Below are 27,485 nucleotides of genomic sequence, written 5' to 3' on the forward strand. Positions count from 1 at the left end.
TGTCAGCTCACTGCCTGGCTCCACAAATGAGAGGGTAGGGGACCTTGGTCAGTGACGTCAGGGCCCCAAAGTGTGCTTTTCTCACCTGTGAAATGGGGACAATGCTATGCCCCCATGGCGGTTGTCACGATGACACGAGACGCCAATGTTGCAGGAGCACTCCCAGCTCCTGCCCTGGGCTCCAGGCCTCTCCCTCCTCACCCTGGGACTCTATAGAGCGAGCCAAGCCTCCCTTCAGCCAGCGCGGACAGAGCAGGCGCCTCCCGGCTGTGGTCAGGCCTCTCACAGCACCTCTGTTGCATTTCCCGCAGGTGGCCCTCTGGCAGCCAATCACCCAGACTTGGGCCTTCCCCTGCCCCACCACTGACTCCCACCCCTGCTGGGTTTGGGCCATGGCTTCCTCCTGTCTTCTCACCCCTTTGAGGTAAGCCTGGGCCTTCAGCGTCCCCGAGTTCATTCAGAGCGTGGACTGCCAAGCCCAGGCCCCCGTCTGGGTGGTCTGTAGCCTCTGAGAACCCCAGACACTGTCCCGCACAGGGCAGGCGGCGCGCACTGCTCCACAGCGGTGGAGTCCCATCTGCCCATGATGCCAGCTAGCTGGTCATGCTGGGCCCAGGGAGTGGGCAACCTCTCAGTCGCAGCCCCAAGAACATGCCAGGACCCAGAGCCAAAGGCCTTGGCGGCCTCTCCTTGTGCCTGCGGCCTGCAGGGAGGCCACTTCACCCGTGCGGCTCTGCTGGCTCAGGGCCCTCCCACTAGGCCCTCCCCCAGCCATCTGCTGCCCTGGCGTCCGGCTTCTCCTCCCAGGGAAGCAGTCTTGCCTAATTATCGTGGCTCCTAACTGTTCCTTAGCACCAGGCTTCTCTCCGCTAGGGCGCTTCCTCAGGAGGTCCAGGCTATGTGAGTGCCGGCTACCTCCCCTCTCCAGAAGCTTCTGCTGAACAAAGGTTATCCCAGCTCCCGAGGCCAAGCCGGAGCCCCATTGGAGAGAAGCTGGGGTGGGGAGCGAGGGGAGGGGCGGGAGGGGCAGAGCAGAGCCAAGGAGCCCAGTGCCAGGGTCGGGTTCTCCTCCTTGCCGTCTCACTCTGCAGGGCAGGCAGTGACACTCAGCGTCCCGGCCCCTGGACTGTTAGAACCACAGGGCCTGCATCTCTCTCCGCACCCCCGGCTGCAGCTCAGGACCATGGTAAAGACGGCCCGGCCACGGCCACACTGCAGTCTGGGGGCCTTCCGTGGGCTGTGAGGCTGGGGCACTGCAGGACAGACTGAGCCGACTGACCAAGCTCTGGAGTTTGGCCTAACCCAGCCCCAGCCCTCCCAGGAAACGGACGACAGCACGGCTTTGCTCAGACAGGACCAGCTGTTTATAAAAGTGACTAGTCACAACAAACTGTGGGAGAAACACACCTTCCCAGCAACAGGGAATCTCTGTAAAGTGCATTTGCTTGAGACCATCTCTTCCCCATGCTGGCCTCCGGACCAAGATCTGAGGCCCTGCCCTGTGACAGGCCCCGGGGCCGCCTGGGCCTGGAGAAGGGACGCACAAACCCATCAGGAGCTCCAGGCTACTGCCCTCTGCTCACCCCAGCCCCATTCGCTTAGGACTGGGCTGCGCCGCTCCCCACGGGCAGCAGCAGGGAGAGCCGTCACCAGTCTGCAGGAGCAGGGGGCATCCTGACATTTGGAGGTGCTGCTGGAGGAACGCGGAGTGTGGCCCTCGGCCTGGGGCTCACTCCACTCCCTCTGGAAATGAGCCCAGTGCTCCCCCCTCCTGGCTGCGGCCGCCGGAACAAGGCTCAGAACACATCACCTGCACCCCGCTCCCCCAGGCCAGTATGGGACGTTGCTGGTGAGGGCGACATACACGACAGCTGGACTCGAACGGCAGCTCTCTGGAGAGCGCCTCAGGACATCTCAGGGAGAAGCCTGTGGACGTGCTGGACAGCGGAGGAGACACGAGCCTGACCCCAGGCTTCTGGTCCGAGGACAGAGGACAGTGAGGGCTGGGGCGGGGGCTGGGGCCAGGGGAAAGGTCACAGGGGAGGTAGAGAGAAGGCCCGGAGGCCAGCTTAACGTGACGTGTGAGGACGGACTCCCGACAGGAACTGGCCCTTGCGGTCTTGTGCACACACACACACACGCACACGCACACGCACACTCTCGGTGGCTCAAGTGCAGGCCGCAGGGTGGAAGGAAGACTTCTCTGCCAACTACATGTCCCTCTTTCCATCAGCTTTGTCCACACAGGCCTCGGGCAGCAGGAGCGGAGGCGCAGGCACAGGCCACTCCTGGAATGCGCGGCCTGGCTTCTCTGGGTCAAACCTCCCACCTGCTGTTTCTGGAAGGGGTGGTGCCCTGGGTGTGACCTCTATTGGACCTGTGCCCACTGCCCTGGCACCCCCCCACTCCGAGTCCCTCCGCCTGAGGCCTTGGAGCCCAGGACAGCTGATGTGGCAGCCTGGATGGGGACCAGGCCAGGGCAGGCCCTGGAAGCCCGCAGAACAGACTAGAACGGCTTCCCCGGCTAGCGGTCCCCACGGGCAGTACTGGGAGGCCCTGGGGTGCCGCCAGAGGGGCCGGGGCCTGTGATCCCCCACACCTGCTATCCTCCTGGTGGGGGGGCCGCTCCAAAGCACCCGCACGGGCTGGAGGCTGGCTCCCCGCTGCTCTGGAAGGAACGCGAGAGCTGGAGATCGGCTCCTTGCCTCGGGCTCTGAGCCCTGAAGAGGTGGACGGGCTGTCTCGGGCCATCAGCCACGGTGCTGGGCGCTCGCCACACGGGCAGGTGTCTGGGTGGACTTCGGTGCTGCGGCAGGAACTTCCTAGGTCTACAGCCTCGTGCTAAGTCCCAGACGCCCGGGAAGCGTCTGGAAAACCCAACGCCGGATGGCGTCCACGTGCCCACCTGCCCAGCCCCGACTCAGAAACCAGGAACTCAGCGGGACTCGGCTGCCTCTAAACCCCATGCTCCGGACCAGAGCCAGTGACCCGGCCTCCCGCGCTTCGGCCTGATGCGAAGAGGGAGGCTGGGGAGGCGATGCCGGCGGCCCAGCGAGCGGCCACCACGCCGGGTCGTTCAGACTGGCAGCGGCTCGCAGGGACAGGTCTTAGCCGGAGGTCACGGCCGTGGCCCAGCCTTGTGTCGGAGGCCGGGTGTGCCACGGGCTCTCCGGCAGCCTGGGCACCGTTCTGAATCTCTACAGTGCAAACAGACGTATCACACGCAGGCACACCGCCCCTCCTCTGCACACGCGCACACACACGCACACATGTTCGCGCCGCCTCTGTCAGCGGTCGGCTTCTCGGGGGGTCGCACGCTGCTGCCGCGGGGGCTTCTCGGGCACCCAGGCTTGGCTCCTGCGACGGCTCTGCGGCTGCAAGACAAACACAAGTGCAAAGGGCTACTCAGGAGGCTGCGCGCTGCCTGGGGCCCCGAGCCTCTGTGGCTGCTTCTCTGGGGACACGCAGCCGGGGAGCTGGGGAGAGCCAAGGCGTGACAGCACGGGCCACAGGGCCTGGGGACAGCAGGACAAGCTCTCGCGGCAGACCCGCCCCAGGGTGGGGGGCAGCGTGAAGACCCGTCTGGCGTCAGAGGCGAGCAGGTCCCCACAGGCGGGTAAGGGCCCTGCACAGCACTGAAGTCGGCAGGGAGGTGGCAGCGGCGGAGGGGGCGCCAGGAGGACTCGTTTTCAAGATGTGTGACATCCCGCATCTGGGGCCGAGGAGGGACGAGACGACAGAGGACGGGGCCAGCCTGTCACCCAGCGCGGCTGCCGTCTGGGTGGGCTGGGCGCGGTGGAGTAGCTCGCAGGCTTTCGGGGAGGGGATGATGGGTCAGGCATGGACACTGTGTCCCCAGTCCCTCAGCGTGTGACAGCATGTGGGGCTGGAGTCTTCAAGGAAGTACTTAAGTGGGCTGAGCCCGGATCCAATGTGGCCACGCTTCTTAGAGGAAGAGGAAACGCAGACAGCACGGAGGGAGACGGAGGACTCGGGCCCAAGACAAGGCCTCGGAAGCAGCCCGGCCCACACCTTGACCTTGGCTTTGGCCTGCAGGGGATGAGGGGATACACCTCGGTTGTTGAAGGCACCCGGCTGACCGGTACACCCCGAGGCCCATTCACCCTGAAGACAGGGGCTCCACGTGTTCAGATGAGAAAAATGAAGCCACAGAGGGCTACGTAACTTGCTGGAGCCAAGACGTGAAGCCCAGGTCTGTCTGACTCCAAAACCGTGCACTACCAGTCAGCAAGTCCAGTGTCTCAGTACGGCTCATTCAGGCTTCGAGAGAATAGAAAAGAAATGCAACGTGGTGGCATAAAGACCAATATCCACGCAACATACAGGAAAGTTGAGATGTTAGGAGACAAGAAGAGATTGTTTTTTTGACAGGCAGAGTTAGACAGTTAGAGAGAGAGACAGAGAGAAAGGTCTTCCTTCCGTTGGTTCACCCCGCAAATGGCTGCTAAGGCTGGCGCACTGCGCTGATCCGAAGCCAGGAGCTTCCTCCTGGTCTCCCATGCGGGTGCAGGGACCAAGGACCTGGGCCATCCTCCACTGCCTTCCCGGGCCACAGCAGAGAGCTGGACTGGAAGAGGAGCAACCGGGACTAGAACCTGGAGCCCATATGGGATGCCAGCGCCCCAGGCGGAGGATTAGCCTAGTGAGCCGCGGCGCCAGCCGAAGAAGAAATACTCTTAAATGTCAAAGACAGTGTAGAGAGGGATTCAAATCAGTCATCCCAAGGCGGTGTTTAGCCTCGTGGTTAAGGCTTTAGTGCAACAGTGGCGGTGGCCGCCTGGGTGGGGCACTATTTTCACCAACTTTTCTGTTTAAGCTTCTATTGCAACAGCCGGGTCACACATGCTCACTGGGGACACACTCGTCTGTTACTGAGGTGCACCTGTGTTTACTGAGACATGCTGGCTGTGAGGACAGACCCCGCCCACGGCTCTCTCTGGCCCCTGGCTCCTCCCGCTCTGACGCCCGCCCTGTGCTGTGCCCTCTCCACCTGCAGGTGCGGGGCAGGTGCAGAACACTTACAGCTCCCTGGAACAAGGGCCCTTCTGGAAGCCTCGGCACCGGCTTCCGGGGCGGGCCAGACTGGAGCTCCAGGCCTGGCTCTGTGTGACTGTGTGATGTGCATAGTGTTCTGGGGACGGGCTCCAGCCTCCGCCAAGCTCCCCAGAGGGCGTGTGGCCCACAAGGGGTTTACACCGAAGCCTCAGCACAGAGGCTCCGGGGACGGGCGCTGTGGGGGGAGGGGCAATGATGACCATGCTGACCTCTGCCGACTCGGACATGGCTCAGGGTGGGGCAGGCTCCTAAGCAGAGGTGGCAGGGTCCCCGGTCACCCGCTCCCTCTGTGATGGGTCAGAGGCACCAGCCCGCGTGTCCTTGTCTGCGAAGCCAGTCCACGGCCTGCCCAGCAGTGCCTCAGGATGCTCCATCAGCAGACAGCTGTGCCTGCTCTACAGAGGGGGCTGGGGACTGAACGAGGCCCTGCAGGAGTGATGAGAGCAGCACTAACAGGCAGGGGCGAGCAGCCAGCGGGGCGCGCCAGGGAAAATCAACTCATGAACGGCCTGACAGGCCATCTCCTTCCACCTGTCAGGAACGCAGGACGGGGAGAGGCAGCTGGGACTCAGTGAACCCTCGAGGTGAGCTGGCATGGCCCCTGGGGACCGCCGCCCTCACAGCCCTGCCCAGCCGTCAGATGCTGCCAGTCTGTAAGTGCACCTGCCCTGCGACCCTAGCCCTGAGGGGTGTGGCTACGGAGGTGCAGCCCACGCCTGCCTTGGCAGAGGGCACCTCAGCAGCTGGGGGTCTGCAGAGCGACCGAGTCTCGGCACTGCCCTCTGCCCACACACCAGCTGAGGCCTGGGGCCCGAGAGCTCAAGCAACGCGAGGGGCTGGCTACCGGCTCCCAGCTCAGGCCCAGGGAGGCACACAGAGGGACCCAGCTCAGCCTCGTCCCCTCACCACCCACACCATCAACAACAGGGAAGGGACGCGGACCAATCACTAGTGACTTACTCCACACCAGAGTGCCAGGGGACACAGTGCCACCTTCTCCTGTTCAGGACAGGGATCGAGGCCCCACGAGGTGACAGCAGCCAGTCAGTGGCAGGACAGGCGTGTGGCTCTGCCCCAAGTGCCTCACTGCCTCTGCTGCCACTAACCGAGCAGCTGGCACACGTCACAGCCAAGGCTGGCGTGGACAGTTAAAGCAGCATCACCACGACCGCGAGTGGAGTGCACTCCAGGAGGCCAGGGCTGACGGCTGTGGTCAACTGCAGGTGCGGGGAGCACCAAGGGGGTAGGTACTTGGGGCCGGCGCTGTGGCGTAGCGGGTTAAGCTGCCACCGTGCATGCCTGCATCCCAGAAGGGCGCCAGTTCCCGTCCCGGCTGCTCCACTTCCGATCCAGCTCCCTCCTAATGTGCCTGGGAGTGCAGTGGAGGATGGCCCAAGTCCTTGAGTCTCTGCACCCCTGTGGGAGACCCGGATGACGCTCCTGGCTTCAGCCTGGCCCAGCCCTATCTGTTGTGGCCATTTGGGGATCGCCCCAGTAGATGGAAGATTGCTCAATTTCCCTCTCCCTTTCTGCCTCCCACTGGTTGCAACTCTGCCTTTCAAATAAAGAAAGAAACCTTTAGGAAAGAAGAGGCAGGTGCTCCTTGGCCACAGAGCCCATGTGCTGCAGGGCTGCACTCGTCAACAATGGGGCCAGTGAGAGGAATGTGCGCGCGGCTGGAGCTGCGTCAGCAGCTTTGGGAGCTGTTTGGAGGCTGCCTTGTTTACGGTTTAGTGAGCTGAGCAGCAGAACACACAACACACGGGGTGGCTCTGAGGCCCTGGGCGTACCATGGCCTGAGGCAGCGTCACAGAGCTCATGGGGAGCAGCACCACCGGGTCACGGGTTCCCCTGAAGTCACACAGCTCAAACCAGGCAGGAAGGGTGCAGGGAGAGCAGGCCTCCCCCTCGCTTCAGGGCGCGCACGAGGCCCGCCTGGGTGCTGGGTTTTTCTTTTTTTTTTTCATTTGACAGACAGAGTTAGACAGTGAGTGAGTGAGAGAGAGAGAGAGAGAGAGAGAGAGAGAGAGAGAGAGAGAGAAAGGTCTTCCGTCCATTGGTTCATCCCTCAAATGGCCACCACGGCTGGAGCTGTGCCGATCCGAAGCCAGGAGCCAGGTGCTTCCTCCTGGTCTCCCATGACGGGGGGAAGAGGCCCAAGCACTTGGGCCATCCTCCACTGCCTTCCCGGGCCACAGCAGAGAGCTGGACTGGAAGAGGAGCAACCAGGACTAGAACCTGGCGCCCATATGGGATGCTGGTGCTGCAGGCGGAGGATTAACCAAGTGAGCCGCGGCGCCGGCCCCCAGGTGCTGGCTCTGACCGAAGCCGCAGACCCGCCGCTGAGCACGGGCACGCCGAGAATGGACCCAGGGGCGTGGGGCAGGTTGCACAGGTGCACACGCCGGGCAGCACAGGCGGCAGGACGCCGGCGCCACGGCTCTACAGGAGGGGCTGCGTGTCTTGGGCAGAGGCCGCCGCCAGCAGAGCGGACTCCTCCCTGTCAGGGCTCCCGCGGAACAGTGTCCCCCACCCCATCGGTCTCGGAGGGAAGTCTGCATGGCCCAAGGCCTTGACCTCCTCCTCTGTTTTTTCAAAGTCAGAGATACAGAAGAGGAGGGCAGGAAGGGGAGAGACAGGGAGAGAGAAGGAAGAAGGCAGGGAGAGAGAGGTCTTCCAGCCGCTGGTTCACTCCCAGATGGCTGCAATAGCAGAGCTGAGGCAGGCTGACGCCAGGAGCTTCTTCCGGATCTCCCACATGGGTGCAGGGACCCAAGGACTGGGCCATCTGCGGACGCTTTTCCCAGACCACTCGCAGGGAGCCAGACTGGAGTGGAGCAGCTGGGACTTGAACAGGTGCCCATGTGGGATGCTGGCACCACAGGTAGCTTTACCCACGCCACAGCGCCAGCCCCTCCACTCCAGTCTTCACGGCCTGGCCTGGCCCAGCTGCCCCATGGGCACCCACTGAGAGCACAGGAAGGCTGGCGACTTGGTCCTGAAGGCCCCAGGAGGCTGCAGACAAGTTCCTGGGCTGCAGGACGGCAGCGCGGCGGTCCCCGCGCCTGGGTTCTTCCCTGGCATCGCTGGCACGGCCCCGCCCAGCCCTGATCGCTGCCCAAACGGCACCCACGGTGCTGCCTGGCTCGCAGAGGGGAGGCCAAGGGCCTCTCCAGCCAGACCTGCCCACGATCAGACCCACTGCAACCTTCACAACATCTAAGGAGCTGCGTCTCCTGAGGACCTAGGAGCACAGGACGGCACCCACACTTCCAGGGCCGGGCCCCGACGACGGCCACGGCAGGTCTAGGCCAGGGGTTCCCACAGTGCAGTCCCTGAACCAGCAACGCTCCGACTGTACAGCTGCGGTCTCGGCTGGGGCCCGGCCTCTCCCCTCTCCTTACTCCACACTGCTTTTCCCTCCTAGCATTTCTGGCTGTTGAGTACTAAGTAGCTATTAGGAAATGTCTCCATAGGGGACGAGATGGCCTCAGGCTTGCTCAAGGTTAATTCTCAGTGTCCAGAACAGGGCCTGACAAGCTGTGAACTCCTGATGTGTGCTGACTGAATACGTGAGAGCAGCTGTCCCCGCTGCTCCTTCTCTTTCCTCATCTGAATGAAGAATTGATGGCTGATGCTGCTGCAGCCATCTTGAGACCAGGAGGCAACGGTCAGATCGCAGAAAAAGGGGCTCTGACGTGGCTGAGCCACAGACCCCAAACCAATAACAGCCCCCTCCAGGCCTCTTGCTTTGGCTGTAGTAGGCGGGTCTTCTGTTCCTCTCAGTCCCACACGCTTCTGCCTGACACAGCCCCCCTGATGGTTTAGTTGACCACAACCAGTCCACCCTTCAGGCCCTCGATGGGGACCTCGGGGGCACATTCCCGGGGCGCGCTGGGCACCAGCAGCAGAGCCCGCTTCGCCTGCCTAGAAAGGACGGGCTCCGTGCCTTCCCGGAGGCAGAATGCTGTGACCTCGTGCGTGAGACCAAGCCACACTGTGGGCTACGCGCCCCTTTCTCGCAGGCCCGCTGGCCACGGTGTCACGCTGACCCCGCTCACTGGGCGACCTGGACCCGGACGCTGACCCTCTCTGTTCTCTGCTCTCCTCATATGAACGTTGGAGCACCAGCCTGGCTGTTTCCAGCTGCAACACTGGCTGGATGTCGCTCGGCGCCACCGAGGTGAGCGCAGGCCGGGGCTGCTGCTACTGCCAGGAAGATAGTACAAACCCGCCCGTCAGCAGTGGCCTTGCCAGCAGCCCAGGAATGGCAAAGGGTACAAGCCTCCCACACTCGCCAACCCACAGAGCACGCCCGATGCCCAGCCCGGCCCTGAGGTGGGCAGCATCCGGAAAAACCCCATCAGCCCACTGAGAACATCGCCTTCCAGCCTAACGGCACCGAGGTGGCACGCAAGGAACAGTGTGACAGCATGACGCAGACGGCAGCCACTTACAGCCCCGGGGGAGGACGGGCCCTTCCTGCCTTGGGAAGGGGAGGCCAGCTTTCTAATGACATTCAGGGGGCACTGAAAGGCACGCACTGGCAGGCTGGGGGCTGTGAAAAGCAGAGAGCCGCGGCACCAGGGGGTGAGCAGGGGCGGACGTCGTGGCCCGGGCTCTGGCACCCAGTGCTTGCTACTTGCTTTAGATGCTTCTTGGGGTGAAATGATTTCTAGGTGACATCTTGGAAAGAAAGGACCCCAGACTTAATTACAGATAATACAGCCGGGGGTGGGGGGGGGTGGGGGGGGTGGGGGGGGTGGGGAAGGCCAGGTTTCCCTTTCCCAGGACCTGAGGTGGGTGGGGCTGGAGCCACTGCCCCGCCCCCTGCCCCTCTTCTGCAGGCCTGTGCTGCCCCCCGCTGGCCTGTTTGCAGAACGCAGCCTTTGGGGCAGAACGCAGGGCCTGCAGCCGCCCCTACCCACTGGCAGCGTCACAGGGTGAGGGGGCGATCCCTGCTTCCGCTTTGCCCGACTTCACTCACGTTAACAGGAAGGAAGCACCAACAAAAACACAAAGCCCGGCCTCCTCCCACTTCACTGGCACACCGCACGACAGGCTGGCCTTCACGTCCTTTTAGACTGGAGAGGGTAAGAGGAGCCACATCCCGGGAAGCCCAGGAGGCCCAGCAGGCTTGTCTGCCCGGCGGGGCACTTCTCCAAACCCAGCCCCGGCTTCCTCCCCACTCGAAGTCTGGCCTGAGCCGCCACTCACCCTCAGACAGCCTTGCTGGGCAGCTCCGGCGTGGGCACCTCCGCCACCCTGGCCCGCTTGCTCAGTTCTTCACCAGGGGGCTCCTCCGCTGCTTCGAGCTTGCGTTTGGGGGATGCTGGGCCACTGGGCAGTGGTTTCGGGGCTGGGAGGAAGGGTCACGGAGAGTGAGCATACGGTACACCCTACACGGGGGCACTTGCCGCGCCTCCAGGCACACGGGCACAGCGGGTGCCCTCCTGACTTCCTAGCGGCACCGCCCTTGTCCAAGGAGGTGATCAGGCCTGCCGGCAGCAGGGCCAAACCCCAGCCAGACTGGTGCTGCTCTCTGCTGTCCCTACTCCGGAGCTGAGAGACCCCCCTCCACCCCCCGCAAGCCCGGAGCAGCCTCCCTGAGTGCAGCCTGGCCGGGGAAGCAGCTGCCACCCTGGTCTCCATCCCAAGCTGAAGAGAGGACGCTCAGGGCGCAGCGACCCCGTCTGTCCCCCCGACTCCTGGCGGCTGCCCCCCCTTGCCTCCTGCACTCTCCACGCTGCAGGCAGGAGGGGGCTTCAGAAACCTAGGCCCGGCCACGCCCAGCCCGCCGGCCACCCAGTGCAGGGCAGTCGCGGCTGTTCCCCGGCTCGTCCTCACGCACAGGACGCGCCGTGCGCCAGCCTCCCTCTGACCCCTCGAGTGGGCTCAGACCGGCCCTGGTTCCGGGCCTCGTCCTGCTGTTCCCTTTGTCTGGAATGTTCTTTCCCCGGTCCCGTCAGGGCCGGCTCCCGCGCACTCCTCGGGGAGTCAGCCACGGCTCAGACATGTTCCCCGGCGGCTGCAATCTGAAGGAACCAGTCCAGACTGCTAACTCTGCTTCCCCAGGGCACGAGCTGTCTGCGATGGGCCTACTGGTCCTGCGGGGGGAGCCTCGCATGGGCCAGCAGCTCTGCCGGCGAGGACTGGGTCTGGCTTCCGCCCACAAGGCCTGACGCGGTGCCACAGGCCAAATGCTGCTCACCTGCTCCACTCACGCTCCCGGCCTGGCTTGAGCTGGGCTCCGCCACAGGGTGGCTGAGGTCTTCCACGCAGGAAGGGACAGAGGCCAGCAGACCTGGGAGAGGCAGGGGGTCATCAGAACGCAGCCCCACAGACCCCCAGAGGCTGCAAGGGACGTGGGAGGCCGGGATCGTGGCGCCGCGGCCCGGCTCTTCCCACCATCACACGGCTGCTCAGGGAGGCCCACTCCAGCCTAGCCTATGTGTCCTGTGGCCCAGGAGGGCGACAACATCGTAGCCTGGAAAACGGCACCCGAGGTCCCTCTGCAAGGATCTGGGGTTCCCCGTGGAGCCTCCCCCAGCCTGCGGGTGTCCCCCCTCCCTTCAGGGGGCGAGGAGATGGGGGCAGGGCGGGGCAGCTCCTTACAGAGGCCCCGGTACCGCGACAGCTGCTGGTAGATCTGCTTCATCCGCTCAATGTTGAGGCGGCTGGTCTCGGCGTGGTTGACGATGGGCCGTGGGTAGTCCACGCCCACGATGCACTTGGCTGCCTTCTGAACGGACTCCGGGGCATTCCAGGGCTCGTAGATGTAGCGCGAGGGGAACCCTTTCAGCTTGGGCAGGTATCGCCTGGAACACACACAGCCCCATGGCACCCATCAGCACCCCGAGGCGCTGCCCCAGGGCCCCGCGGTCAGACGCCAGACGGCCTGGCGCGCAGCCCCACCTGATGTAGTCCCCGCTGGGGTCGGTGCGGCGGCCGAAGCCCACGGGGCAGTAGCAGTGGAAGAACTGCTGGAAGAAGGCGCTGCAGGACAGCCACATCCAGCTGCCCGCGTTCACACTGAAGTCGGCGTCCAGAAGCAGCTCGTCGAACACCTGGGCGGGGGCGGGGACAGCAGACTCCTTGGGGATCCGTGGCCCGGCCACGGTTCTCCCCCAGGGGCCCGGGGCCAGCCACGGAGGCTCCCACGCCATCCCTCCCCACCTCCCCGGCCCGGAGAGGGCAGCCCACAGCTGGGCTCGGCAGAGGGAGCGAGCACTCACCCGGACCCCGCTCTCCCAGCTGACCCACAGGTCCCCGCGGGTGAGGAAGCAGGCCACGGCGTGCCGCGCCAGGTGGTGGATCCAGCCCTCCTGCCTCAGCTGGGTCATGATGGCGTCGATCCAGGGGAAGCCCGTCTTGCCCTCGGCCCACTTGGCCAGGGCCTCGGGGTTGCGGTCCCAGGGGATCTGGATGCAGATGGGGTTCCCCTCCATGCGGTCGAACCTGGGGTTGTTGGTGGCTGCCGTGTAGAAGAACTCACGCCACAGCAGTTGCCCAAACAGGGACAGGGGAGGGGTGCTGTTCCGCTTCACCTGAGGGTGGGGGTGGCACGGACACGTGAACGCTTGCCCGGCTCACTGCGCCAGGCCACTCAGGTCCCTACAGACTCCAGGCGTCCAAACCTCCTAGACAGGCGGAGGGCCTGGCCCCTGGAAGACACGGCGCAGTGCACCTGCAGACTCAGCGCCAGCCCTGCCAGGCAGCAGCAGATGGCCCGAGTGCTTGGGCCCCTGCCATCCACATGGGAGACTTGGACGGAGCTCCTGGCTCCTGGCTCCCAGCTCTGGCCTGCTGTAGCCATTCAGGGAGTGAACCAGTGGATGGCAGATCTCCGTATCTCCCTCTCTCCCTCTTGCTCTGCCTTTCAAATAAAAACATTTAAAAAAAAAACTTTTTAAAAAATTTTTAAAAAGATGTGTAGGGAATGTAAGGGGAACCATTATGGGGAGAAGTTAGTAAGTCTAAAAAATAATATTTAAAAAAAAAAAAAAACAGAGTGGTTACAGAAAGCCAGGCAGGGTGGGCAGGAATCAAACCTGCCAAGACTGGCCACGGCGCTTGGCTGCACTTTCTAGACAGTCAAGGGGAGTTCTCTGATCAGAGTGCATAAAATGCTCGGCCCAGACGTGGGGTAAACAAGCTGCACAAACAGCCTGGGGCTGGGGCCATGGAGGAGTTAAGAGACCAGCCTCCAGGAGTGAGAGAGGTGCAGCAGGTAAGATGCCACTGGCGATGGCTGCATTCCCTATCAGCGCCCAGGTTCAGGTCCTGGCTCCGGTCCCCATCGCGACTTCTCGCTAATGCACGCCCTAGTGGGTGGCAGGTGGCGGCTCCAGGGGTCGGGTCCCTGCCCCCCAACATGGGAGTCCTGGACTGAGCTCCTGGCTCTGGGCTTTGGCCTGGCCCGGCCCCAGCTGGTGTGGTCTTCTGGGGAGTGAACCAGGGGATGGGGGCTCTGTGTCTGACTGTGGCTCTCAAATCGATCAATCGATAATAAGATAATAATTTGTTTAAAAAAGGGATTAGATCTCTAAGCAAATAATGATTTTCCTAAAATCATAAGACTACTCCCCGCCCCCCTCCAAGCTGCCAAGCTACCCAATGGCCTGAGCTGCTGACTGAGGACTGGATACCCGTCCCTTCTCCTTCCAGGGATGCCCGCGGGCTTCTCGTCCCCATGGCCGGGCCCCCCATGAACTCTCTCTCCCTGCCTCGAGCCTTTCTCCCAGCCTCATGGCAGGTGCAGCCCCTGGACAGTCCCTTAAGTGCTCTGGACACGGTCCCAGAGGGCAGCTGTGCTCCCCAGGGCAGGACTGGCTCCAGCCTCCCATGCCCACCATCCCACGCTGGGGCTCTGGCGCACATCCACTCCCGGCCAGAGGACCTGCCACCTCTGGGCCCCATCGTGGCCTCCTCTGCCCCACAGGACACATGGGATGGATGTGGATCAGTGATTCACTGGGCGCGTGGCTCTGCCAGCCCTTGAGCACTGACCCTTCCCCACCCGCTCTGGACTATGGGATGTATGACACAGGCCCCCACCTCCAGGGACAGGACGGAGGCCTCTTCCAGGGTGACTGGCAAATGCAGAAGGCCCAGGGCCACTTGGCTGCGACCAGGGAAGGCGGACAGGCCTCACTGCGCTCTCACCTTCTTATACAGGTCCCACAGGCGGTAGTAGAAGAGGCGGCAGGACAGGCAACCGAAGCGCAGGTAGGGGCTGAGGCCGGTGGGGCTGGCCAGCAGGGAGTTGGCGTTCATCCGGGGTCTCTCATAGTTGGCAACCCACGCCTGCAGAAGGGGAAGGTGACAAAACAAAGAGCTGGGTGCTATGGAGGACCAGGGAGCCACGGGGCCAGGGCTTGCACACCATGCCCACTCCACTCCTCTGAAGCTGTGGATCTGAGCACCACCTCCAGACCCAACAGGGAGCTGTGCTCTGGCCCTGACTTCGCCAGTGATGTGAATGAGTGTGAACTTTGTCCCTCCGCTGTTTCTCTATTAAATAACAACATTTCCCCTCCCCTGGGGATGAAGCGGAATGAGACAGCCAAGAACTGGAAAAGGACTGAGTGCACTCCGACCATCAGAGGAAAGGAAAAGGCTTCTCTACAGAGACAAGGCCCGTCTCTGGTCACCAGGGCCTCCTGAGGCTGCCCTGCCCCACGCCGCCCGGGGTTTCTAACTGCAGCTCAGCCCGTGGCCGCTGCCTCACCGTCACGCACTCTCCGTTAGAGCTGCACAGCCCCGCGAGGAGGCCTTGTCGTTGCCTCCTTTGGAAAATGAGCACCTGAGGCTCAAAGGTTCTGTGACTCCCTCGGGGGCCGGGGAGTGTGGGCTTCCGAGTCCCGACCAGGCTCTCCTTGTTCCCTGTGCAAGTGTCCTCCTGCGCAACCCCACGCCCATCCTTCCGTCCCTGATAACCGGGACAGACTGCTTGCCCCGCTCAGGCCTCCACTGCACACTTCCCAGCACCACCCCCTCAGCAGAGGAGAAGGCAACGCGAGCCACCAGGTAGCCGACACCTCAATGTTCAGTCACCGAACCTCCACCTGCATCCACGCCCACCCTCCCTCCTCCCCACCTGTGACCTGCCCAAGGCCACGCCTCCACCTGGCTCGGAGTCCTCCCTCCCTTCCCTTGTCTGTTCAATCTCTCTCTCTCTCTCTCTCTCTCTCTCTCTCTCTCCAGTTTCCACTCCAAGAACACTCTCTTCTTGTTCAAATATACAAAGCAAAGGACACAGCAGTGCGGCCGGGCCTCCCCACCTGGGCCCACTGTGCTCCTTCAAAACCCACCTCTCTCCACTTCCCTCACCCCCGCCTCCACGTTCCAGCCCACCTGCTGGCTTCTGGCTTCTCCACTCGGCCACGCTGTCCCTCCCATCTTCCACACCACGAATCCCACACGCATCCTCTGTTCTCCCAGCAGCACAGCGCCATGGCCGGCTCCTGTCTCTCCTCCGGGGATTCCCTGCGCCTTGGTGACCTCCCAGCTCGTGGGCTGCTCTCAGTCTTCCCTGAGCCCCTCCCCCTCCCCCTCCACCTCTCTCTTTAGTGCCAGCAGCCCAGGGCTCTGTTGTGGGCCCAGCCATTCCCGGCTCCCAAGACCGTCTCTGCAGACAACATACCCTCCAGGTTCTGGGCCGCGTGGCCCCATCTGGGTAACTGAAGCAAAACACACTTTCCTTTAAACCACCCTTCGACAGGCCCCCCAGTCTCAGACAAGGCACCCCCATCCGTCCAGCGACTGCCCAGGGCATGAGCCCGCCTCCCACCTGGACACGCCCTCACCAAGTCCTCAATCTGTCCTCCTCTTTCCATTCCCTCCTGCTGCCAGTCTGGGTCAGGCTAAGACCACAGCTAGACTGGACCGCGGTGACAGTCTCCTCACTGGCCCCCTTCAGACCACTCTCCACCCTGGGACAGTGCCATCGCCTAAAGTCACTGTCCCCCAGACGGCACAGGCAGGCGCTCCCTGCCCTCCTGGGGCAGTCCCAAGTCTCACACAGGCTTGCAGGTGCACAGGCGCCCCGCCCGCTCCCGCCTGCGCACACATACATCCTCCTTGGCTCACCCCGCAGACGAAGCCCCTGCAGCAGACAGCAGGCCTCGGGGCCCGCACACCATCCCCGTGACTCCCCTCCAGTCCTCTCTCTCTACCGGAAACAGACTCACACACACAGAAGCTCACAGAGACACGTGCACAACCACCCGCAAAGGTCAAAGAACAGGAGTCTGGCCACGGCGCGGCTCAGAGCAGTCTCCTCCCCTGCCCACTTCTTGGCCACTGCCTGCAGCTCTGAGCTGTCACCACGTCCCAGTCGTGCAGAGCAGCCCTGGCAGGGAGGGCTCGGTCTTTTCAGGTTTTCCTTGCATTCCGAGCAGCAGCTTTTTCACCCAGATTTCTGTCCCCGGGCACTACGGTTCAGTCTTGGCCGTTTAACACGGTCATGTGTTTAGTTTTTTTTTCCTTGGTTATTTGAGAGGTAATGAGAGCCAGAGAGTGACAGAGGATACAGACTCCTGGTGCTGGTTCACTCTGCCAATGTCGTCAGTGAGCCGGGCACTCACTCCAGGTTTCCCCCGCGGCTGGCAGGGCCCCAACTTCCTCAGCCATCACCAGTGCACGTAGGCCTGCGTCAGCAGGAGCTGGGCCGGGACTGAAACCCAAGGACTCTCGGTTCTCTTACAGCGACCGCCTAGAGCCCGCCTGTCACCAGCAGCCTCCCTCTCGGCGGCCGTACGCGGCAGCCACCACGCGCGAGTGCATCTCTACCCACGTTGGCCAGGCTGGCGTCCAGATCAGCAATGCCTGCTGGGAGCTCTACTGCCTGGAACACGGCATCCAGCCCGATGGCCAGACGCCAAGTGACAAGACCACTGGGGGAGGAGACGACTCCTTCAACACCTTCTTCAGTGAGATGTGCCCAGGGCAGTGTCTGTAGACCTGGAGCCCATGGTCACTGATGAAGTTCGCACTGGCACCTACCGCCAGCTCTTCCACCCCGAGCAGGCACAGGCAAGGAAGACGCTGCCAGTAACCACGCCCACGGGTGCTACACCACTGGCCAGGAGCTCATTGACCTCGTCCTGGACCGAATTCGCAAGCTGGCTGACCAGTGCACGGGCCTGCAGGGCTTCTTGGTTTTCCACAGCTTTGGCGGCAGGACTGGTTCTGGGTTCACCTCCCTGCTGGTGGAACGCCTCTCTGTCGATTACGGCAAGAAGTCCAAGCTGGAGTTCATCTCCCCAGCCCCCGAGGTTTCCACAGCTGTGGTGGAGCCCTACAACTCCATCCTCACCACCCACAGCACCCTGGAGCACCCTGATCGTGCCCTCACAGTAGACAATGAGGCCACCTACGATCTCTGTGGGAGAAACCTCGATATTGAGCGCCCTGCCTCCACTAACCTGAAGGGGTTGATAGGTCAAATCGTGTCCTCCACCACGGCCTCCCTGATCTGATGGAGCCCTGAATGTGGATCTGACAGAATTCCAGACCAACCTGGTGCCCTACCCAGCATCCCCTTCCCTCTGGCCACATACGCCCGCCATCTCTGCTGAGAAAGCCCACCAGGACCAGCCTTCTGAAGCAGAGGTCACCCAGGCCTGCTTGGAGCCGGCCGACCAGATGGTGACGTGTGCCCCTCGCCACAGTAAGTACATGGCTCGCTGCCTGCTGCACCGTGGCAACGTGCTTCCCAAAGATGTCAATGCTGCCACTGCCACCGTCAAGACCAAGCGTGCATCCAGTCTGTGGATGGGGGCCCCACTGGCTTCAAGGTTGGCATTAATTAACAGCCTCCCACGGTGGTGCCTGGTGGAGACCTGGCCAAGGTACGGCGAACTGTGTGCATGCTGAGCAACACCACCGCCGTGGCCGAGGCTTGGGCTCTCCTGGACCACAAGTCTGACCCTTGGTTCACTGGTACGTGGGGGGGAGGGTTGGGGGAGGGAGAGTTTTCTGAAGCTCGGGAAGCCATGGCCAGGGGAGCCCTGGAGAAGGATCACGAGGTCGGTGTGGATTCTGCTGAAGGCGAGGGTGAGGAGGAGGGAGAGGGAGACTAAAAACGTCACAAGGTGCTGCTTTTACAGGGAAGCGTTTTCTGCTTTAAACAGTGGAAACCTGGGGTCTGATCAGTTAATCTGTATTCAACAGGGTACGACTTATGCTTTGAAACACGAATGCTTTGTCACAGACCCAGGCAGTTCACTTCTCTGATGGCTTTTGAATAAAGTATTCCCTGCCTTAAATAAATAAATAAATAAACCTGAGCACTCTAATGTGAGAAAAGATGTCCTGGGGCTGGCGCTGTGGCACAGTAGGCAAACCTCCGTCTGCAGTGCTGGCATCCCATATGGGCGCCAGTTCCAGACCCGGCTGCTCCACTTTCGATGCAGCTCCCTGCTAATGTGCCTGGGAAAGCAGCAGAAGATGGCCCAAGTGCTTGGGCCACTGCACCCATGTGGGAGACCTGGAAGAAGCTCCTGGCTTTGGCCTGGCCCAGCTCCAGCCATTGTGGTCATTTGGGGAGTGAACCAGCAGATGGAAGATCTTTTTCTCTCTCTCTCCTTTCTTTCTCTGTATCTCTACCTTCCAAATAAACAAATAAATCTTTAACAAAAAAAAAAAAGAAAAAGAAAAGGATGTCCCAAGTGGAGTCCCAACCACCAGGTCCAACGCCCACTGCGTAAGCGTCCTGTAATCGACACGTCTCGTGCCACCTCTGTTCGCCTTTCTGCGGAGGACGCAGGCTCTGACCTGCCGAGCGGCCGAGCGCCAGCTTCTGCTGCCCGCACACTCGTGGTACGGCTCACGCACCCCTCCGTCTCATGCATGGCCTGCGATCAGGCGGCTGCTGTCAGAGACCGGGCTGGGCTTGGCTCTGAACACTGGGGCAGGGGACACAGGATGCCTGACCGTCTCTTATGTTGCTGGCTGTCACCCCTGCACAACGTGTCCCCACTGGGGACTGAAAATAACGGTCCTCTAATCCTACCATTCCCTTTTCCTTTAAGAACCAATCAGAATTCTTTATAGAGAGGTGCTTGCCCTCATCTGCCAGCCCACAGCCCAGGGGTAAAGACCGGAGAACTGAACACCTACCGAGCAGGCTGCTGGAAAGACTACAGGCAGTAACGCCAGCAGGTGCCCAGTCCAGGGGGAAGGACTCTCTCGAGACAGGCTGACTGCTACCGCCGCTGCTGCCATCACCAGGGTGATGCTCAACCCACGTGAGCTAGGAGGAACAGAACCTGACCGGTCCCGCTGCCGCATGGCCGTCAGCATCCACATACCTTCCGTTCCAGGTGCTTGTCCAGGCGGGCCAGAGCTTCCGTCTCGCCGCCCTGCCAGACAGCTGGGCCGAGTCCTTCGGTAGGGAACCCTGCAAGACGAGCAGCGGGTCACGGGACAGCCCCGCAGGTCTGGCCACGGCGAGCTGACCTTGACTGCGACCGAAGCACTGGGTTCCCGGTGCCGCGGGAGCTGCGCGCTCCTGGAGGCCACATTTTCCGCTTCTCCGCCCACATCGCTAACTTCCTCCTTTCCCCTCGCCGGCCCCATCTCGCCCCACCCTTCCAGGCCCGGAGAACAAGTCTGGCCTCTTGTCCACTCCCATCGGCGGGCAGGGACGGTGGTTCCCAGGGCGGACAGGCTGACTCGGCCCAGGTCCGAGGTCAGACCCCTCTCCGCAGAAGCCAGCCTCGTTACCCTGGTGTGGGGAGCCCGCTGAGAGCAGCAGCAGATGGAGGAGGCACAGACCAGGCGGCACACCCGAGGAGCCGAGATCGCGTGGCTGTGGCGACGAGGGCACACTCTGGCACCAAGGGCGGCTGTCCCTGGCTATTCCTATCTTTGCTTTCCTGATCTTCCGAACTTTCTACGCTATGCGTTACTCCGGCAAAGGTGGAAAATGGCCCAGCACTGCTGCAGCCCTGGGCAGCCCCGGCGGGCGTACGCACCCAGCTCCTCCAGGGAGGGCACGCCGTAGGTCTCGTCGTGGTTGTCCTGGATCTCGGCCCGGCAGCTCTCCAGCTGCTGGCTCGTCACCGAGCCCGCTGGCTTCTTGGGCAGCTCCATGCGGCTGATGATGGCCTGGAAGCGCTTGTAGGTGAGCGGTGGCTTCTGCCCGTTCAGCTCAATGATCCTAGGGGGCCCACAGCACACGTGGGTCACTTGCGGGGCCCTCGGTTGCTGCCCTGCCCATCCAGAAACGGGCCCTGACTCTGAGGGTGTGAGGGTGGCTCTCTTAAGCCACTCACGGGCCCCATCCCGACTGCAAAGGAGTGCGCAAGGGAGGCCTCATCTCCACTTTACTGCGAGGGAAAACGAAGCCCAGTAGGCTGCGGCAGGGGCGGCAGGTAACAGAACAAGCCAGGGCCAAAGCTGGGACTCAAGTCCGGGTTCCCTGGTGTCCACGTGGAGCCGTCTGCAAACAGACTGACCACACCTCACTAATCACAGAAAAAGGCCGCTGGCCTTGGTACCTGGCCCACCTGTCCGAGCCCTGGGAGCCTCCTTCTCTATCCCAACACGAGCCCTGGAGAAAGCTCTTTGCTAAGAGCTGCACACGGGTTCCCTTCCGGGAACTCACGCCTGCCGAGTGAGCCTGTACTAGGACACACGTGGAGGGCAGCCCCGTCTGCCCGGGTCAGAGCTAGGCTCTGCTCAGCACTTTACAGATATCTCTCAGGAGCGAGGAAAAGAGCCCCCCTCCTGCGAGAAGAGAACCAAGAACTGTTCATAACACGATCACTTGGGAGGGTTTGGGGCCAGACTCCTGGGGCTCTGGCTGGCCAGGAAGTAGCTTACGCAAGGCCAGGCCGGCTAGGTGAGTTCATTTCTGTTTGTTCCCTCTGCTCCCCTTCCGTGGGATGCAGGGCTGGCTGGCTGCTGTCTCTGCAGTACCTCCCCCTCCTCGGCACGTGGCCGGAGGAAGAGCTGCACACCCGGCCGGGCGCAGGCTCACGTGCTCAGCTGTGTGACCCGGCCTCCTGGCAGCCGGCGCAGTGCTGGGGAGAGGGGGCGGGGCGCACTGGCGGGGCCGGCTTGGCAGCAGCAGCAGCAGGAGAGCGGAGGAGGTTCTCTGTAGCTGTCAGCTCCCTGCAGGGACCACTACATCCCTGAGCACAGCCACCGAGCTGATCCCAGGTGCAGGGGTAGGGCCTGCATGAGCACAGGCCTGCTGGCGGGGCTGGCAACAGGCCCCTGGGGTCAGAGGGCCGCCCTGGGGAAGCAGGGCAGAGTAGGCGAGAGGGCCCCTTCCGCTGCCAGCCTGGGCCTAACTGATCCCTTCGCTGCCAAACTGGGTAAAGCTCTTTAGGACCTGTTCTCCGTGGCCCCAACACTGGATCCTTCTGCAGCTTCTACAAATGCTGTGGCTCATGAGCCGCTGGGCCCCCAAGACTGAACCCCCTGAGTTCCACTCAGCGGGAGCCCGAATCACCAAGCAACCCTCCCGGCTGGCAACCAGATCCCCGGGCCCCGACTCTTACCTGTCCAGGTCATAGAGGGTGTGAGAATTCTCAGTCACCACCTCCACGCCGGCCTCCTTGGCCATCTTCATGATGGCCGCGTCCCGTTCTTTCCCAAAGGGTTCAGAGTCATACTCGAAGGTCAAGCGGGTCACCCCCCACTCCTGTGGGGAGAGAAGCCGTCAGGCTCAGCCCTGGGTCTGGGAAGGCAGGAACAGCATCTGTCCAGAGGCCTGGCCACACGGGCTTCAGATACGCTAGGTACAAGGATTGGACCAGGAAGCCAAGAGCCGCAGGCTCCAGGACTGTGAGCAGGACAGGCCTACGATGGGGAGCTGGAGGATTCAGGGAGAGGTGGAAGCTCTGTGCACCTGCTGTGTCCTTGAGGTGGGAGCAGGAGCAGGCCACCATGAATACAATGCTCCCGGGGGAGCCCCGGCCCAGAAAGAGGCACTGACTCACGGGTGGAGATGGTGGGGCACAGGATCACCAGCCCCCGCCTGCTCTCGGCCAGCCTTTCCCAGCGATCCTCACAGCCTGCAAACTTGTGGCCTAGTTTTCTTGGCCGACTGATGCTATGTGAAGTGCCTTAACGGTTTCCACAGCAACACTCCCGAGCCAGCAGCAGACAGAGCTAATGGGTTCCAGCTCTGAGAGTCAGGAAGGAGGAGCCGTTCCCAGCCCAGAGGTCAGAGAAAAGAGGCCACAGGGGCTGCGTGGTGAGACGGAAATTCTTTGCTAAGTTTTAGTCCCTTCTGGCAGGAATTCCCAGATCTCCCAGCAACCCCAGCGAGTTGGCCCTGGGAAAGGCTGCACAGACGAGCCCCACCGAAAGCCCCACAGTGTGCTACCACCAAGACGGAAAACACATTCTAACCAAAGTCCATGGGCAGTGTCCCTCCCAGCTCACTGGCGAGCGAGGTCCCAGCTGAACCTGCCAGGGGACTGGGGCCCTCGAAGGGCCCAGGTTCTCTCTCGTCCAAGAATGAAAGCACTAAACATTTACTGAGCCCTTAATAAACCAGGTGCCACGCGCAGTGATTCACAGACGCCATCACTAAATACCCATAATCACCCTGCGAACAAGCTAACAAAACACCCAGGAAATGACTCCTCCATGAAGCCCTCGCTGACCCCTTCCTGCAGCGGGATGCTCCTCTCGCCACGGCGTTTATCTCACGGCCGCGACGTCGCCTGCCTGGAGACCTGAGCTCTCCCAGCAGAACCAGGCCTTGGTCTTCATCGTCGCCACCTAACACCTAGTAGGGGCCTCACACACAGCAGTGATCACTCAACCACTGACACGCCTCCATCTCTGGGCCGGACCCGGGCTGGCGGCCTCTGCGTGGCTAGGAGACAGCGGTGAGGCGGAGGGGGAAAGAGGCCGACGGGCAAGGCTGGCGTGGAGGTCAGGGACGCGGCTGGGGACTTGAAGAATCCACGACCACCTCTCAGTGAGTTCATGACCACGGGCAAACTGCTGCTCTCTCCCCTGCCAAACGGGCAGCACCCACCCACCTGCTGGGTCTGCCATGAGGGGCGGGGGGCAGCAGCTGGGCCCTGTTAGCCCTCCGTGAGCGAGTGCTGTGACTACACGTGCGGCCCGGGGAGTGCTTATGACTGAGCCGCCTGTCCTAACACGAGACTTCCCTTCCCGTCCCCAGGGCTGGCGTGGAGAAGGGTGTAACGCCCTCTGTGTGCCGTGTGCCCCACAGCCCTCGGTCCAGGGGCCTGTGCCTGCTTTTTAAAGCGGCTGGCAGGGGGAGGAACGGGCTAACCCCTCGACGTCACACACAGAGGCCAAGGCGGCACCGGAGGCACCCACGTCAAGATTTCATCAATCATTGACTCAGGCCTCTGTTTCCCCGATAAGCAGAGCAGGGCACAATGGGGCACGCCCCTTGCCAGACAGGAAACCCCACCCTCACGGCCCCAGCACACAAGCCCTAATAAAGCTTGCAGGCCTGAGCCAAGGCAACACGTACGGCAGCCAGAGGCAGCCACATCCCACGTCTGGCCTGGCCTGGAGGCTTGCCCAGGCTCTGGTCTCACAGAATTTTCCCCAAGCTTCCTTCCTGGTGCAAGCTGAGCAGCTGCCTGGGCTCCCAGCTCCGCGGTCGGCGTCTCCCCCGTGCCTGCCGAGGGCACCCCCAGCGTGCAGCAGGTGGCCCCCCTCGGGGCCCTGCGCACGTACCTTGAACAGTCTTGGGAACACATCAGTGGGCTGTCCTCGCACCACGAACAGGCGGGAGTTGAGTTTCCTTAAACTGGTGTCCAAATCCTCCAGAGACTGAAGAAGGAACCTGCAGAGTGAGACACATTAAGAAGCGGTTCTCGGTGCCGACGCCGCCCAGAGGAACGGGTCCACTGTGGAGGCCACGCCAGGAGCGGCCTGGGGAGCCGGCTGGAGGCGCTGGGGTTCCGGTGCAGGCGTGAGGAGGCCACGATCAGCTCTGCCTTGGCTGCGACCTTGGCCTGGCCCCTTGTTAACTGGGACCTCAGGCGGTAACTAACTTAACTTCCGTGGCCCATTCTCCCATCTGAATACAGAGCTGACGCCAGTGCTTAGCTCACAGAATGGGTAAGATGCGGCTACCAAATCATGCACGAAACACATGCAGGCAGTGCCTGGCAGGCGGAAATCCCAGGACACTGTGAGCTGTTCCTCCCGTGTGTCTCTGGCTGACACCGATTCCCTCGCAGCCTTGGAATGGGCACCTGAAAACTGAGGGCAACCTTGTGGCACGAGACCGTCACAGCGCTGGAAAACCCCCCCAGCCCAGTCCAAGCCCTGGCCTTTCAGCATCCACACTTGGGGCCGTGCGACTTCTAGTGCCTGGGCTGCGTTCCTGTCCCCAGCCCTTCGGCAGGTGGCTCACTCCCCAGGTCTCTGGCCACCAGGTTCTCAGGCCAAGAGGCAGAGGCTATAGAAGGTTGCCTTTCTTTAAATATTTACTCTTAAACATTAAGAAAAATTTTAACTTTTTTATTTATTTGAAAGGCAGAACCATAGGCAGATGGAGGGAGAGAGGGTGGCGGGGGTGGGGGGATATCTTCCACTCGTTGGTTCATTCCTCAAATATCCCCAACAGCCAGGGCTGAGACAAGTCAAAGCCAGAAGCCTGGAACTCCATGTAAATTTTCCATGTGGGTGCAGGGACCCGACTACCTGGGCCATCTTCTGCTGCCTTCCCTGGAACATCAGCAGGGAGCTGGATAGGAAGCGGGCAGCGGGAACTCAAACTGGCGCTCATATGGGATGCTGGTGTCCCAGGTGGCGGCTTTAGCTTTCCCCACTGCACCTCTTGACAGGTACCTTCACACGTCTGCAGGGGCAAGGGCTGTGAGGAGGTGGGGGCACTACAGACCCAGGAGCCCCGGCTGCATGGGCCACCATGGGAAAGGGAAGGGTGACAAGCGTGTGCCGAGAGTTCTGGTGTTTTATTATAAATGACCATTTTAACCAGGTACCTATTCACATAGCTCAAACTTCCAGCGACAAAAGGGCACACGGCAAACTGTCCTTCCCCGCCAGGGCAGCCAAGGTCATCAATGTGATTAGGGATCTGTCGTACTTTTTGCCTGCATCTTCCCATTTAATTCTCTCCACACATTTTGAAGGGAACAGTGCTCTCCTCAGTTCACAGAGACGGAAACTGACACACACACACACACACACACAGAGCGCAAGTGAGAGGTTAAGCAGCTCACCTAAGACGACAGCTCTCAAGTGACAGGGCTGGGTAGGAACCTGGGTGGAGGGACTCTGGGACCCAGGAGTCTTCTCTGGGCCACGTCTCGCAAGTCATCGGTGGCACTGGACACTGCCCAGGGAGCTGGGAACCCCTTCCTCTGAGGACGGGTAATTGGCCAGCACTCCTGTCTCCCCCAGGAACCGAGGTCAGCCAGCACCTGTCAGCCGCCCGCCCACAGCACCCTTCATCTCAGCCTCCGACAGGGACCAGCAGTCCGTTCTGAGCACAGCCAAGCCCGGCGCCTCCTCAGCAGTGAACCGCACTCCCCGAGGACTGGGGACCGGCAGAACAGCGGCTGCTCCTAAGCCGCGCACTAGAACCGGCCCCTGCTGTTCCCTCGGACACAGGCAGCCGGAGGCCACGAGGCCACAGACCCACGTTCCAGAGCATCAGAGTAGCTGAAAGGCCTGCAGGAGGCTCTCGAAGGGCCGGGCTGGGAGGCGGAACGCTGCTTTATGCCACCAAAAGCCCCACCTTTGTAAATTTCTGCTTTTGAATAACTGACACCCTTGGACTGCTGAGTGGAGGTGACACACGTGCGCCGGCCGCCCCTCACTACTCCTCCCAGAAGGAAAACCAGAGAGATCTATGCAAACTGCCTGCTGCCCCCTGAAACCCAGGCTGGCCAAGGGGAAAGCCAGGAGATAACGGGGGAGACCAGAATTCCACAAGCCCCGGCCAGGGGGTCTCATCTGAGGCTCCCAGGACTGTCCCTGCAGGTGCACCTGGCTGCACAGGACGCTGATCTGAGGCTCTGAACAAGGCAGGAATGCCTAGGAAACGCAGGCTTCCCTCCAGGGAGAAGCCGCCTCCACAGAGCTCCATTTCTCAGCCTCTGTTACTAAAAGGAGGTGATGTGAGCAGGCATAGAGGCTAAAGTTGATTAGATTTGTGAGCTGGAAGACCACGCCCCTGTCTGATCGCATGCCCCTACCTGACCACACCTGTGTGCTCACCTGCCAATCAGACTAGTTAACCACCCCCCTTTGGAAGGGGATTAAAAGCCTGGAGCACTGTGAGCCGGGCCTCTTCTTTTTCCTCCCTGCCCTGGATCCCCTTGCTGCCCTGCGCCTTCCCCTTCAGGCGCGTGGCCTGCGAGCCACGGCTCCATGCTCTCCAGCTGCATGCTCCTCCTCGTGGCTGGCTTTGGCCTGCTCTCTGCTCGGTGTGAATCCAGACTTCCCTTTCTCTCTGAGATAGAGCCCCCACTCTCCTATGCATTTCTCTCACTAAATAAACAGCGTAAAAACTTACCACGCTGCCTGGTTTATTGGTGCCAGTATTCAGAAATCCTGAATTCATGGCAAGAGCCCACACAGCTTATTAATGTGAAAATACTAACAGGCGAATCGGTATCAGAGGGGCTCTCTGCAGTATCTCCAAGGCCTAGAGAACCTACGGGTCTTTCTCTTGATAGCAAGAGATGTCTGGGGCTGGCGCTGTGGCACAGCGGGTAAAGCCACATCTGCAATGCTGGCATCCCATATGGGCACAGGTTCAAGTTCTGGCTGCTCTACTTCCGATCCAGCTCTCTGCTATGGCCTGGGAAGGCAGTGGAAGATGGCCCAAGTGCTTGGGCCCTTGCACCTGCATGGGAGACCCAGAAGAAGCTTCTGGTTCCTGGCTTCGGATCGGCACAGCTCTGGCTGTTGGGGCCAATTGGGGAGTGAACCAGCAGATGGAAAACTTCTCTCTCTAATTCTGACTTTCAAATAAATAAATAAATCTTTTTAAAAAAAGAGAGCGAGAGATGTCCACAGAGGCTCAACTCTGAACCCAGCAGAGACAGTAACAATGGTAACAGCAGCACCAAGGACCACGCAGTGTTGACAACGAGCCAGCACCGTCCGGCGTGCTTCGCACACACCCCCTCCCTTCATTCTCAAACAGCCCTAGGAAGTAGGCTCCATCACTGCCAGTCTCATCTTTCATAGGAGGAAACCGAGGCACGGAGAGATTAAGCAACTCGCTCCACATCGTCTACCCACGTGGACAGAACCGAAACCCGGGCGAGCCGTGTGGCTCAGCACGGCTGCCCCGACTGCGCCTTGGCTGCACGTCAGCTGTCAGTCACCTGGGAGCTCGCCTGGTCAAAGAATCTGCATTTCAGCCAGACCCTCGGTGAGTCCCGTGCACGGGGAAATTTCTCTAGTGAACTTGC

The 27,485-nt window shown here is 61.7% G+C and overlaps 1 protein-coding gene and 1 pseudogene across 2 annotated transcripts in view; one reads left to right on the top strand and one right to left on the bottom strand.

Moving 5' to 3' along the window:
- The window catches only part of CRY2 (cryptochrome circadian regulator 2), a 42,301-nt gene that overhangs the window by 9,510 nt on the left and 5,306 nt on the right, over positions 1-27,485 (bottom strand). Inside the window, exons 2-12 of one of the 2 annotated variants that reach the window (XM_062196256.1) lie at positions 23,764-23,872; positions 21,591-21,733; positions 20,058-20,242; positions 19,392-19,480; positions 14,242-14,382; positions 12,312-12,623; positions 11,992-12,143; positions 11,692-11,894; positions 11,288-11,380; positions 10,294-10,435; positions 1,342-3,374 (exon numbers count right to left, since the gene is read on the bottom strand). In XM_062196256.1, coding sequence (XP_062052240.1) covers positions 10,296-10,435; positions 11,288-11,380; positions 11,692-11,894; positions 11,992-12,143; positions 12,312-12,623; positions 14,242-14,382; positions 19,392-19,480; positions 20,058-20,242; positions 21,591-21,733; positions 23,764-23,872 — 1,567 coding nt within the window. In that variant the 3' untranslated portion in view covers positions 1,342-3,374; positions 10,294-10,295. Of the gene's footprint in view, positions 1-1,341; positions 3,375-10,293; positions 10,436-11,287; positions 11,381-11,691; positions 11,895-11,991; positions 12,144-12,311; positions 12,624-14,241; positions 14,383-19,391; positions 19,481-20,057; positions 20,243-21,590; positions 21,734-23,763; positions 23,873-27,485 lie in introns of those variants that run through there. The other variant, XM_062196257.1, reaches the window with a different exon arrangement.
- LOC133764836 (tubulin alpha-1A chain-like) lies at positions 16,639-18,161 on the top strand (annotated as a pseudogene).

Source organism: Lepus europaeus, chromosome 7 (assembly GCF_033115175.1).
Source record: "Lepus europaeus isolate LE1 chromosome 7, mLepTim1.pri, whole genome shotgun sequence".
NCBI classification, from domain to species: Eukaryota; Metazoa; Chordata; class Mammalia; order Lagomorpha; family Leporidae; genus Lepus; species Lepus europaeus.